A 13,274-nucleotide genomic window follows, 5' to 3' on the forward strand; every position below is an offset into this window, starting at 1 on the left:
ATACCGTATCCGGACAGCTATGTTCTACAATAATTAGGCAACATATTGATATACGATGAACGAAGTTATGATGTGTCTGCGATGACTTCAGAATACACACGCCTTTTTAATGCTCTAACAGGTTGGTATGGGTGATTATCCTTTACTTAATTGCCTCATCCCGTAAATTCATTTCATATGACTTAATCTTCTTTCCTTTTCATTAGATGAGAAAAGGACAATCTTTGATACAATTATGGCGTCTGTCCATGCTCAGAGAGGTGGTGTGTTCTTCCTACATGGCTACGGGGGAACCGGTAAAACTTATATGTGGCGAACACTTGCAAGTGCTTTCAGGTCAAAACATGATATATGTTTAACCGTGGCAACAAGTGGAATAGCTTCCCTGTTATTGCCCGGAGGTAGAACTGCACACTCTAAATTCAAGATACTCGTTCCAACAATGGATAATTCCACCTGCAAAATCGATTACGATGATGATGTTGCCGAACTTCTAAGGCAGACAAAGCTTATTATATGGGATGAAGCACCCATGGCACACAAACATGTGTTTTAAGCACTCGATCGAACTTTGAAAGACGTAATGAGTACGTACAGTAATTCAAAGGACGTGTTTGGTGGCAAGGTAATTGTGTTCGGCGGTGATTTTAGACAGATTTTGCCCGTTGTGCCCAGAGGGAGTCGTTCAAATATTGTACATTCTGCCATAAATGCTTCTTACATATGGCGTGATGTTCAAGTGTTAACCTTAACGCAAAATATGTGAATTCAGTCCGGGCCAAATGAACATGAAAAGAAAGAAATTGCAGAATTCTCAAAATGGTTGTTGCAAATAGGTGAAGGAAAACTTTCTGAACCAAATGATGGATTCGCTGACATTGCATTTCCACCAGAACTGTTAATTACAGATTATGACGACCCTATTGTTGCCATTGTCAATAGTACATATCCCGATTTTATCCTTCATTACCAGTCCAACGACTACCTCAAAAGTCGCGCGATACTTGTTTCTACATTAGAAGTTGTTGATCAGATAAACGATCATGTCCTTGATTTGATGCCAGGTTGTCATGCTCTTCCCATGCCTTCAAAGTCTCTTTTATATTAATTAAATTCACTAACAGACCATTGTTTTTTGTTTAGGGGAGATAAAAGATTATGACAGCTCAAATACTGTTGATAAGTCCGAAATTCATGACACCAATGTAGTCGATATCCTCACACCTGAGTTTCTCAGTTCACTAAGTACTTTGGGGTTACCTAACCATCACATTAAGTTGATGGTTGGAACACCTGTTATGCTTATGCGAAACATCGATCAATCGGAGGGTTTGTGTAACGGCACTCGAGTAATGATAACTAAGATGACCAACCATGTCATCGAAGCAAGAGTAATGGTCGGAAAAGGTTATGGAAACTTGGTGTACATCCCTCGAATGGATATGTCACCCTCACAATCCCCTTGGCCTTTCAAACTCAAACGACGTCAATTTCCAATAGTGGTCTCGTATGCAATGACGATCAACAAGTCTCAAGGACAGTCTCTAGATACAGTGGGACTTTACTTTCCAAGAGACGTATTCACTCATGGGCAAATATATGTTGCAATATCAAGGGTCACAATAAAACAAGGAATAAAAATATTGGTATACGATGAAAATGACAAGTTCAAGTCGACAACTACCAATGTTGTTTACAAAGAGGTTTTCAACAATATGTAAATGCAAGCCCATGGTTTCAGGTAACACTTTTTTTACGTCTCCGCCCAATTTATTATACAATACTTACAATTCCATGTCCATATTGGTTTAACGGTGTGTAGAATTTACGTATTGGATTTGCAGTCAGTATTGTAACTACACACCTAAAACCCTGCATTTATATATATGTTATTTTTTTTTTGAATGATCAACTTTGCTGTTATGCACTTCAGGTTGGTTTAATAAGTGCTCCTATTTAGGATATTAAAAGGCAACCCGCAGAATCAAGTTCTATTGGTGGAGAATGCAGACCCGCGGTGTTGTAGTTTACATTCCAGCCATTTAGTTCTATTGGTCTTAATTTTGTTTTTTTACTTCTGTTTCAATGTCCGCAAATCCTGTAATCAGTAATATTGAAAAACCTGAATATCACCAACTGTTCTTTCTTCATTTAAACATAGACGAAATTGAAGTTACATAATTTAGGTTGCCATGTCATACACCTATATATTTCTTAAGCGTACGGGTATAAATATACATAACACCTTCTGTTCAAAGAAGTAACATCAAATCTAAATTGAAGTCTATCGCTGTCTTTGAAGTTATTGGCCTTGCATAACTCATCCCATCCATATCCTAACTTCATGCGCAGAGGTGCTCCAAATTTTAACACCGACATCGAACAAGGTATCCCGTTGTCACCACACAACACAATATATTCATATCCATACTCTATCAGTATGGTTGCAAAATCCTCCTGCAATTTTTATAATCCAATGATTACTTAGTTGTTGAAATTCTATTATATCTTATGCCTAAATAAAAATTAAAACAGGTTAGAAAAACTTTTACTCAACAAATTTTGGCAGATCTACGCTCCACGGAGGAAAGATGACGTCAAACACATGCATGTCCTTGTGAATAACATATCTACTGTGAAATCGTGGTAAATCCTGTTGTCTCACTGCCTCCTTAATTGATAAAATACCATAGTTGTTGTTACCATAATAACCCACTGTCAAAATAACTTCAGCAGGTAGATTGTAATAACATTGAAGACAAGGCTAGCCACTAATAATGATTGGGTGAAAAGACTTTCGGTTATATATCAGTTCGTGGTGAACACCTTGGTTATTCAAGATTGGCCAACTTTTAGCTATTTCATCTCCTTTCCTTTGAACAAATGTCGGGTCAATTTTTGGATACAACTACAAATATATTGCATACTCACAATTATTAACATTCTAATTTAAAGTTGAAGCGAAAATAATGTTAGAAAATATTAAAAATAACCAAAATAATTTATGAACCTGTGAGGCAACTTTTGCAATTTCAAAATAGTCAATCAGCTCTGAATGCATAAGAACTCCACACAGATCCATGTTGTAGTTTCCTCCAAACAAGCTGTTTAATAAAAAGTTTTCCTGCTTGCTTTTAAAAACATCTTTTGGGAGAGCTTCTATTTATTACCAATTTTTTACATCAAATGAAAGTTGATTCATTGTGAACAGTATGTCTTAATTGCTTTTGACATGAACATGTGATATCTCCTCATTTTAATAAACTTTTCATTTCTTATGCATTTGTCTTATAGTGTAAAAAGGAATATGGTTGTAGAAGTATTGTCCATTCTTTTTCACATGTGCACAGTTATAGCATAGACAAAAAAATTTTTCAACCACTTTTTCTTCTAATTTTCGGAAAGGGGTCCACCTTTAATATCAACATGTGATATGTCGTCAATTGAATAAACTTTTGCTTTTTAATACATTTGGCTTGTACTCTAAAAAGGAATATGTTCTTCTAATCAAAATTAATGCTCTTTCAAGTATTCACAGTTATTATAGAACATGTATGGACAATTTTTCAACCACTTTTGGTCTTTACTTTTTGGAAATGGGTCCACCTTTTAATCTATATTTTTAAATGAAACAAAAGCACATGTCAATGCAATATCCTATTATAATATTTAGCATTTACAAAACTTTCATTGTTTAAACCAACAACGTGGCTCCATGCAAGTCATGCATGTACACTCATTAAAATTGAGTTTTGTTATAGAAGTAAAAGTACAAATTACTTGAATGTTAATACATCCCAATCAAACATGTTATCTACCAACTTTCTTCAATCAATTACGATATAAACCATAATGTTATAGCAGATAAAACATGTATTAAATACAATATAACTGCAGTCTAAATTAAAACATATACCATAATATTACATATACCATAATATTACATATACCATAATATTAGGAGTTTCAACTTCAGAAATACTTTTGTTACATTGTTATGTTTCAAAAACATTTAAACTGGTTGGCCTTGTCGCTTCGATATCATGCCCTAAGCACTTGCTCAGATACAATTCACAGCATTTTGATTCAATGGTACCAAAAAAACTAAAGTCAAACCTAACATTAATAAAACACAAAATAAACACATAAAACATCAATACAATATTGTAGATAACCATCCATCACAATCAAACTCACATAAACATCCATCACCATCAAACTCACATTACTTTCTTCAGCAACTACTTCCAAGACCATGTTTGTTATGCATTCTTACCGGTTCAATATACTGACGATAATTTTTTCTGCCGGAGGCACCCTTAAAAGAAATCCAACCCTGTCTCCTCTCTTAATGTCCCTACTCTTTGCAAAATCGTACCAACCTTGCCCAATAAAACTCTCCACACCATATCGTCTCACCGCCCGATGCAGCACACAATCATAATCTATCCCAGTATCAGAGTCGGCTATTTGAATCCGTTCATGACCAGTCATTAAACACTTCTTAATTACTTTATGGGGAAGTTGCTGTAAATAACATGTTAACAATTATGGAGTTAGTATACATCATATGTTGTGGATGTTTTAAAGGCAGTGATGTGTAGTCCAAGTGATCCAAATTGTTTGTGAATAACAAAGTGCAAAATATCCACATCAAAAAAGTTTTATGTGGAGCAGGTTATCAAATTCAATCATCTTAGATCTGTACAGACAACTTTGGTTTCTAACCTATCTCTTGAATATATCATGTTATCCAAACTTATATATTTTCAAAATAGTTCTTTATTGAAATAGCATACTCTATCAACATGGTGTGATCAAACTCTTATATATAAATAATTTTGAGAATAAATAACTTCCAGAATATACAACAAATTAAAGGACACTAAATTGGGATCATGATCAAACTCTATTAACACAATCTTATCAACTATCAGCAACTAAGCATGCTTGAAATAGAGCTTGAAATAGATTGTGTGAGCCTATGTGTTGCAAACATATAAAATTGAGTGAATTATCTTGTGGTTCATACTTTGTGTTCACAAAACAAACTTCAGATTATTCAAACCATTAGGGAAAAATAAAATAGTATGACAAACATGCTTATTTAAAATGCTAAACTCTAAATTAATATGATCACTCTATTAACATGGAGCGATCAAACTCTTTTATATAAATAATTATCAAAATAAATAATTTTCAGAATATAAAAAATTAAAAAAGGACACTAAACTGGGATCATGATCAAACTCTATTAACACAATCTTATCAACTATCAGCAACTAAGCATGTTTGAAATAGAGCTTGAAATAGATTGTGTGAGCTTATGTGTTGCAGACATATAAAATGGAGTGAATTATCTTGTGGTGCATACTTTATGTTCACAAAACAAACTTCAGATTATTCAAACCATTAGGGGAAACTAAAATAGTATGACAAACATGCTGTTTTAAAATGCTAAAGTTTGGTTCAAACAGATGACATATTGGATGTGAACAACTTTGTGCGAAAACGGTCACCTAAACCAAATAACTTACAAATATATTTCTCTGTACAACTCTCCCAGACATCTTCCTTTTCCAGGTAAAGACAGTTCCATAAATTCCATCATCTTCCTCTATGACTTCATCGTATTGGACCACCTCTTCTTCTTCATCGTCATCTGTATCAGAACTGAAAGACCAATTTTATATCAAAACCATATAACACCTCTGAGATTTAAATATCACTAAACCAAATGATTGTAATAAAAAATATCAAATATAACTATCAACACATGCAACAATGTAATAGTTACCTTTCACTGTTGGAAGATAGCACAACGAGGGGACGCTTTCTACCCCGATCAGACACAAACATATGTTCCTCGCGACCATGAACACCTTCAGCAGCTACGCCTTTTCCCTTTTCCTCCTTAAGCTTGCCAAGATCTCCATGCAACTGGAATTTTGCAGAAGGGCCGCCTTTTTCCATCACACTCTTTTTCTCCAGAAGAGGAGATGATCAACGCAATTCCTCGTACTGCGAATAGACCTGATCCAGCCTCATCCTTCTCCATGCTGCTTCTCGATCCATCTGGGCTTTGAAACTGCAGAAAGTCAATAAACCGTGATATCAGGTGTACAGTTGTTGCTACCGAAAATGGAAGAACGAAACCCAAAAATATCAAATATGTCAAAAACAAACACAACTTTCGACTAGAGATGTTGAATCCTTATTGTTTGGCATGTTTCCCAAGCTTTGAAGTTTTTGTAAATATTTGCTACACCGTTCGACTTCTACAAGATAACAAACGCTTAGGTATCCGCAGAAGTAAACGTAGCTTATAATTTTCTTGTCCTGATCGTTTATGGAGTAAACATAAAACGCCTCTTCAATTACTTCCTTTTACTTAATGACATTGGGCCTTCACATTATGCCATTGGGCCTTCAAGTTATGCTTCTTAAGACTGCAATGTTATATGACATTGGGCCTTCACGTTTTTCTTCTTTAGGCTGCAATGTTATAATTTGGGCCCAAATATCAATGGCCCATCCATTAAATTAATACATTCATTTTCTACACAATTTTATAAATATCAATTCTCCTTATTATAAAAAAAATTCTCAATAAGTCATATATGGAAAATTACATTGATTTTAATTATTTTTATTAGACAAAATTATATTTATTAATTTAAATGTATATTTGCACAAAATGCGCGTCCCGTACCAGAACTCGTGCGGACGCACGAGTTTGTTACTAGTTTAACCAAAAATTTAATTAGTTTTTTTTATTATTTTTAAAATTGACAATTTCAATAAATTGCCAAAAATCCAACCTAAATATAGAAAGTGAGAGAAAAAACAAAACAAAACTAATATTCCTCAAAAAATCAGAAAACATCGCCATCAGCAAAGTAAAAAACTTTCTAGTACAACTTAGAACCACTATAAAAAAATGCATAATAGACAAAGAGATAAGTTAAATAACCTTAAGAGTGTGTTTGGATGAAACGATTAGGAATTTTTAATAAATTTAAAATTCTAAGCAATTCAAACCACAGAGCAAATGGTAGCTTTCTCTTTTAGTGTTGATAACATTCAGTTAGCTGCGGCTATTGTTTATGTGTCTAGCAACCAATTCAAGCGTAGGGAGCTATGTAATGAGTTTGATATCTTGCAAGCTAATTACATCATGCCTTGGTCTTTTTTAGGGGATTACAACGCAATTATTAGTGCGCACGAACACAGGGGCAACAGATCCCCGGCGAAAGGACCGATGCTTGATTTTAGGAATTGGTATGAAAGTAATAATCTTATTCATATATCCACCAAAGGGGATACCTTCACTTGGTCTAACAAGATATCTCCTCCTTTTTGTGTTGAAAGACGATTAGACAGAGGCATTTGTAACCAACTCTGGTTAGACTCTTGTTCTTCTTGCTCCGTTACCACTCTTACAAAATTAAATTCAGATCACTTCCCCATCCTCTTTGATTTTCAGATCACCAATCAGAAGATTGTTTCTCAGTTCAAATTTCTTAAAATGTGGTCTCTCCATGCGGATTGCAAGCACTTGATTGAAAATTCTTGGAAGCAAAGAATTATTGGCTGTCCCATGTACGTGTTGACGCGCAAACTCCAAATTCTCAAAAGCAAGCTTAAGTTCTGGAACCGTAACAACTTTGGTAATGTTACTAACCAAGTGAAGAATGCTGAAAAATCATCTAAACTATATTCAGTCCCTTGTTCAATCTTCTGGCTGCGATGCTGCTATGAGTCTGCAGGAGTTCCATGCGTAAGAGGCGCTTTCTAAAGCTCTTAATATTGAGGATTGCTTTTGGCGAGAAAAGTCAAGAGTCCGTTAGCAATTAGAGGGTGATCGCAATACAGCCTTTTTTCATCAGATTCATAAAATTAAAAGCTCTTCCAAACCTATCACTTCTCTTAAACATGGAGAGCATTTGCTTACGGATCCGATCAACATTGCTAGCCACACGGTAGCTTTTTACCAAAACCTTTTTCCACTAATTCTTCTGTTTTGCAGGATCTCTCTATTGTGGAAGAGGTTATTCCTAAGCTAGTCACGACAAGTATGAACTCCTTGCTTACTATTCTCTCGTCTATGGAAGAAATTTATGCTGCTGTCTTCTCGTTGAACAAAGATAGCATGTTGGGTCCTGATGGCTTTGGACCTTCCTTCTATCAGTTATACTGGGATATCATTAAGTATTTAAGCATGATGTCAGCTTAGCGGTTATTCAGTTCTTCAACACAGGATGGGTTCTCCCGAATTTCAATTCTAGCATCTTAGTGTTAATTCCTAAAAGTAAAGAAGTTGATTCCCTGGAGCAGTATCGTCCTATTGCACTATCCAACTTCAAAGTCAAAATCATCACCAAGATTCTAGGGGACCGTTTAGCCTCCATTATGCCGAATCTTATTTCCGTTGAGCAACGTCGTTTCATCAAAGGGCGCAATATCAAAGATTCCATTTGTCTAGCTTCTGAAGCGATTAATCTTCTCAACTCTAAAAGTTGGTGTGGTAACGTCCCTTTAAAAGTGGACATCGCTAAAGCGTTTGATACTTTAAATTGGAACTTTCTGCTCAAAGTGCTTCAACAGTATGGCTTTAACTCTACTTTCATTCTTTGGATCTCCAACATCCTCCACTCGGCTTCGATTTCTATTTGCGTGAATGGTGCTCTTCATGGATTCTTTAATTGCTCTAGGGGTGTCCGTCAAGGCGATCCTTTATCGCCTCTACTTTTTTGTTTAGTGGAGGAAGTTCTCAGTAGAAGCATTTCAAATTTAGTCACTTCTGGAAACTTAGACTTGATTTCTGGTCCTAGAAAGATTTTTGTGCCTTCTCACTCTCTGTACGCTGATGATATTCTGTTATTCTGTAAAGGATCTACATCTAATATTCAATCCCTTATCTCTACTTTCAAGGCATATTCCTTAGCCTCGGGTCAAGCTATTAACCGTGACAAGTCTTCTATCTTTTTTGGAGCGATGTCTTCCTCTAGAAGAAATATTCTGTCGTCGATGATGGGTTTCAAAACAGGCTCTTTCCTATTCTCTTATTTAGGAGTCCCTATCTTCAAAGGTCGGTCGAAGTCTTGCTACCTCTAACCTATTGCGGAAAAATTCCTTTGTAAGCTTGCTTCTTGGAAAGGTTTGTTGTTGTCCCTTGTTGGTAGGGTTGAATTAGTTAGATCGGCACTGCAAGGAAAGCTTACTCACTCCATGTCCATTTATTCATGGCCTTTGGAGCTGTTAAGAGGTTTGGAGCGTGCCATTCGTAACTTCATTTGGAGTAGGCAGATTTCAAGGAGAAAGTTGATCACCGTTGCTTGGAAAAATTGTTGCAAGCCTTTGGAGGAAGGTGGTTTCGGCCTCCGATCCTTAGTTAGCCTTAATGAGGCCTCAAATATGTTGCTCTGCTGGAATCTTTTTAATTCTAATGAATCATGGGCGGTCCTGCTCAGAAGTTGAGCCTTTCGGTCTCACAAGCCTATCAAACACCACATTTTTTCGTCAATCTGGACTAGTGTCAAGGCTGAATTTTCGGTTATCACAAGAAATTCCTCTTGGTTGCTTGGGAACGGCAGATCTATTAATCTTTGGTCAGATTCTTGGTACGGACCTCCTTTGGAGAGTGCTATGGGAAGCTTTTCTTTTGACATGAAACTTACTGTTAGCAAAATTCTTCTTGGTAGAAATTGGAATCTTATTGGGATCTCCCCTCTGCCTGATAGTGTCAGCCAGCGTATCTGTAGCATTCACGTTCCTTTCGACTTGCGTCCGGATGAGTTTAGGTGGATCCCCTCTTCCTCCGGTGATCTCTCTTTAAAACAAGCTTATGATTTCAAATGTGTGAAGAGTACGGATTTTCGATGGAGTCACTTTGTTTGGGGGTCTTATCTGGAACCTTCGAAATCTTTTTTAGTTTGGCGGCTTATTTTAAACAAGGTTCCAACTGACGAGTCTTTAAAGAGGAGGGGTCTCTCCTTTCCCTCTACTTGCAGTCTTTGCTTCTTGGAGGAAGAAACTTCCCAGCATCTTTTCTTCGTATGTCCTTTTGTCTCGAATCTTTGGAGTTGGCTCTCCAAAATTCTTAATAGTCATAGTAGAATCCGGTGCTGGTTGGATGTTTGGGACTGAGTTCTTACGTCTCGATCGGTCCAATGTGCTTCGGTGGTTCATGTTGTCCTCATTCTCATTCTCAATTATGTTTGGCAGGCAAGAAATAGCGCCAGATTCAAGGATAAGGTCATCTCTTATTCTGCCTCCATCAATGGTATTCTAGCGGCTGCCTCTACTGCTAGTAATAAAAGCAAGTTGGCTTCTAGTATTGGCATTCACGATTTTAGAATTTTGAAAAGTCTCAAGATCTCTATACAGCCCCCCAATGCTCCCAAAATTGTTGAAGTCATTTGGAAACCGCCACCGTGGGGATGGATTAAAGCTAATTGTGATAGAGCTTCATTAAACAACCCGGGCACTTCGGCTTGCGGTGGGATTTTTAGAGACCACAACGGGTGTTTTCTTGGAGCTTTTTCTCAGCACTTAGGTGTTTCCAACTCTCTCATCGCCGAACTCTTGGGAGCCATGATGGCTATAGAGTTCTCCTATAATAAGGGTTGGCTTTCTTTTTTGTTAGAATCAGATTCGGTTGTGGTGGTTAGAGCCTTCAAGCCACCTTTCAAAGTCCCTTGGATGATTTGCCATAGATGGATTAACTGTGTCAATATTACTTCTAGAATGTCTTTCGTCGTTTCTCACATTTTCAGAGAAAGGGAATACATGTGCAGACTCCCTTGCTAACATAGGCATTACTTCCACTGATTTTGTTTGTTTTGATTCTCCGCCCTCGTGCTTAAGAGCATATTTTGTTAAGAATAGGCTAGGTTTGCCTTTCTTTATATTTTCATCGCACTGAGTGGGTTTTTGGCTTAGTCCCCCCATCTCTCTTTTGCTGTATCCATTCTTCTATATATATATATATATATATATATATATATATATATATATATATATATATATATATTTATAACCTTATTTAAAAAAAATGATTCAATTGAAATTTATTCAATTTTAATTTTTTTTTGTTTGGATGAAGTATTAAAATGATTCATAGTTAAATTTTTGGGTCATTTTCATCAATTTTAAAACTTTTGGGCCAAATTTAAAATATAAAAAATAGGGACTAATTTGCAATTTTTGAAAATTTTAATGGACCATTTTTTAAAATTGGAAATTATTAGAGACTTATTTGCAATTTTTTGAAATTTTTTTGGGATACATTATAATTTTAATAAAATATAAGGACCATCTTATAAATTTTGAAAAATTGATAATAAACATTTTAACATTCAAGTTATGGAGCAATTTCAAATTCTTTACTTTTTAGTGTCATTTGAAATTCTTTAAATTTAACTTCAATAAAATGCTTCATAAATTTACATCATTTTAACAATTCTCCATATTTTTCATTCATACTATGGATTTTGGTCAAATCATTTTCAATTCAAAAGATTACTTTCCCCCATTAAAATTCTCCATCTAAACACACTCTTAAGGTTTTGGGTGAATATGTCTCTCACTTGTTTGGGTAAGTCTTTGGCCTTTAGGTGAGTGTTTGGCCCAATGTGAATGTTTCCCCCTCAATGATGACCCAACAGTGGTATCATAGCCCGGTTCGAGAAACGAAACGGCTCCTTGTGTCGAAAGTCTTCCTGATATGGTGGTCAGGTAGTGTGTCCCGTTGAAGTGCCCATGACAAGACAAAGGTGTCTCTCAATGGCGATACAAGCATGTGGATGAAAGAGCTTCCGGTTTAGGAGGAGCCCGTTGAAGTGCCCATGACGAGATAAGGGTGTCTCTCAATGGTGATACAAGCATGTGGATGAAAGAGCTTTCGGTTGAGAGGGAGTATAATGGATGAACTCACACTTGAGGGGGAGATTGTTTAAAATAAAGTGAGTTGTGTGGAGAAACAAGTGTGAGTTCTAAGTCCCATATTGCTTAAAAAAGTGGAGGTTGAGCACTTTATAAGTGAGAAGACCCATACACCTATCACCTTAAGGTTTTAGGGTATGTGTGGTGTCTCTCACTTGTTTGGGTGAGTCTTTGGCCTTTGTTTCTCCCTCATGATGACCCAACATGGAGAACCAGGTAGTAGAGGGTGGTAGAGGTCTCCCATGCTGGTAAGGTTAAACAATAACAAATTGAAAAATAAATTAGAGGAAAATGAAAAGTAAATTAATAAAGTAGAAATATGTAAAAGAAAGAAAATGAATATATAATGTCTGGCCATGTTTTGCCCTTTTCAAAAACTATTATGTTTGAATATAGGGTCTCTCTGAGGGTAATATGAAAACCAAGATCGGAAACGGTTTGGTGAAGCGGTAGTCACAAGTAAGAACATGAAGTTGACAATGATGCCCTTTTCATTATGTCATTTTTCAAGATGCCGGTGAAGGTGGCGAATGAGATTACGAGAATTCAAAGTAACTTTCTTTGTGGAGGAGGGGAGGAGAAGAGGAACATCCATTGGGTTAGTTGGAAGGATGTAACCCAACCTTTTGAAAGGGGGGGGGGGGTTAGGAGTAAAAAATATGGTGGAATTCAATTTAGCTCTTTTGAGTAAATGGAGGTGGAAAATTCTTCAAGGAGTTGATTCTCTTTGGTACAATATTCTGAGGTCTCGATATGGTGACTTATCGGTCCAAATTTGGGGGGGGGGGGGTGTTTCTAACAAAGATGCTTATTGGGGTTCATCGTGGTGGAAGGACATCATGAAAATTGGGAGTAGATCCTATAATGATCCTTTTGTTTCTTCTTGTAGGTTTTCTACTCACAATGGTTTTACCATGCCGTTTTGAGAGGCGAAGTGGTTGGATGGTATGGTTTCGAAGAAAAAGTTTCCAGGTTTATTTAAGGCATAGTGTTTAAAGGGGTGTCGATAGCGGCCATGGGTGGATGGGTAGAAGGTGAGTGGAGATGTGGAGACCTTGGAATTTCGGTGTCTTTGTTGCATAATTCGGTTTTGATGGCGGAATGGGGGGCGTTGATGGGTGTAACACCCCCAAAGTTACCCGATAATTTATACGGAAAATCAGAGTATAAAATTAAAAAAAAAACATACAATTGGGATATCACACTTTCGTTATTTAAAACATTCACGGCTTACTTACTTTCACATAGATACATAGCACTTAAACATAGTAACTTTAAGTTACAAGCCAAAAGAAAAAGTCATTAAAATTCAGCAAACAAAATAATAA

At 36.3% G+C, this 13,274-nt stretch overlaps 1 protein-coding gene across 1 annotated transcript; it reads left to right on the top strand.

The window, feature by feature from the left end:
• Nucleotides 1-583: 583 nt before the first annotated feature.
• LOC131613789 (uncharacterized) lies at nucleotides 584-1,721 on the top strand. The gene is made up of 3 exons (XM_058885429.1): nucleotides 584-625; nucleotides 773-1,064; nucleotides 1,144-1,721. Exons 1-3 carry the CDS (start codon nucleotides 584-586, stop codon nucleotides 1,719-1,721), a joined length of 912 nt encoding a protein of 303 aa, XP_058741412.1.
• Nucleotides 1,722-13,274: the final 11,553 nt, after the last annotated feature.

Source organism: Vicia villosa, linkage group LG6, assembly GCF_029867415.1.
Source record: "Vicia villosa cultivar HV-30 ecotype Madison, WI linkage group LG6, Vvil1.0, whole genome shotgun sequence".
NCBI lineage: Eukaryota > Viridiplantae > Streptophyta > Magnoliopsida > Fabales > Fabaceae > Vicia > Vicia villosa.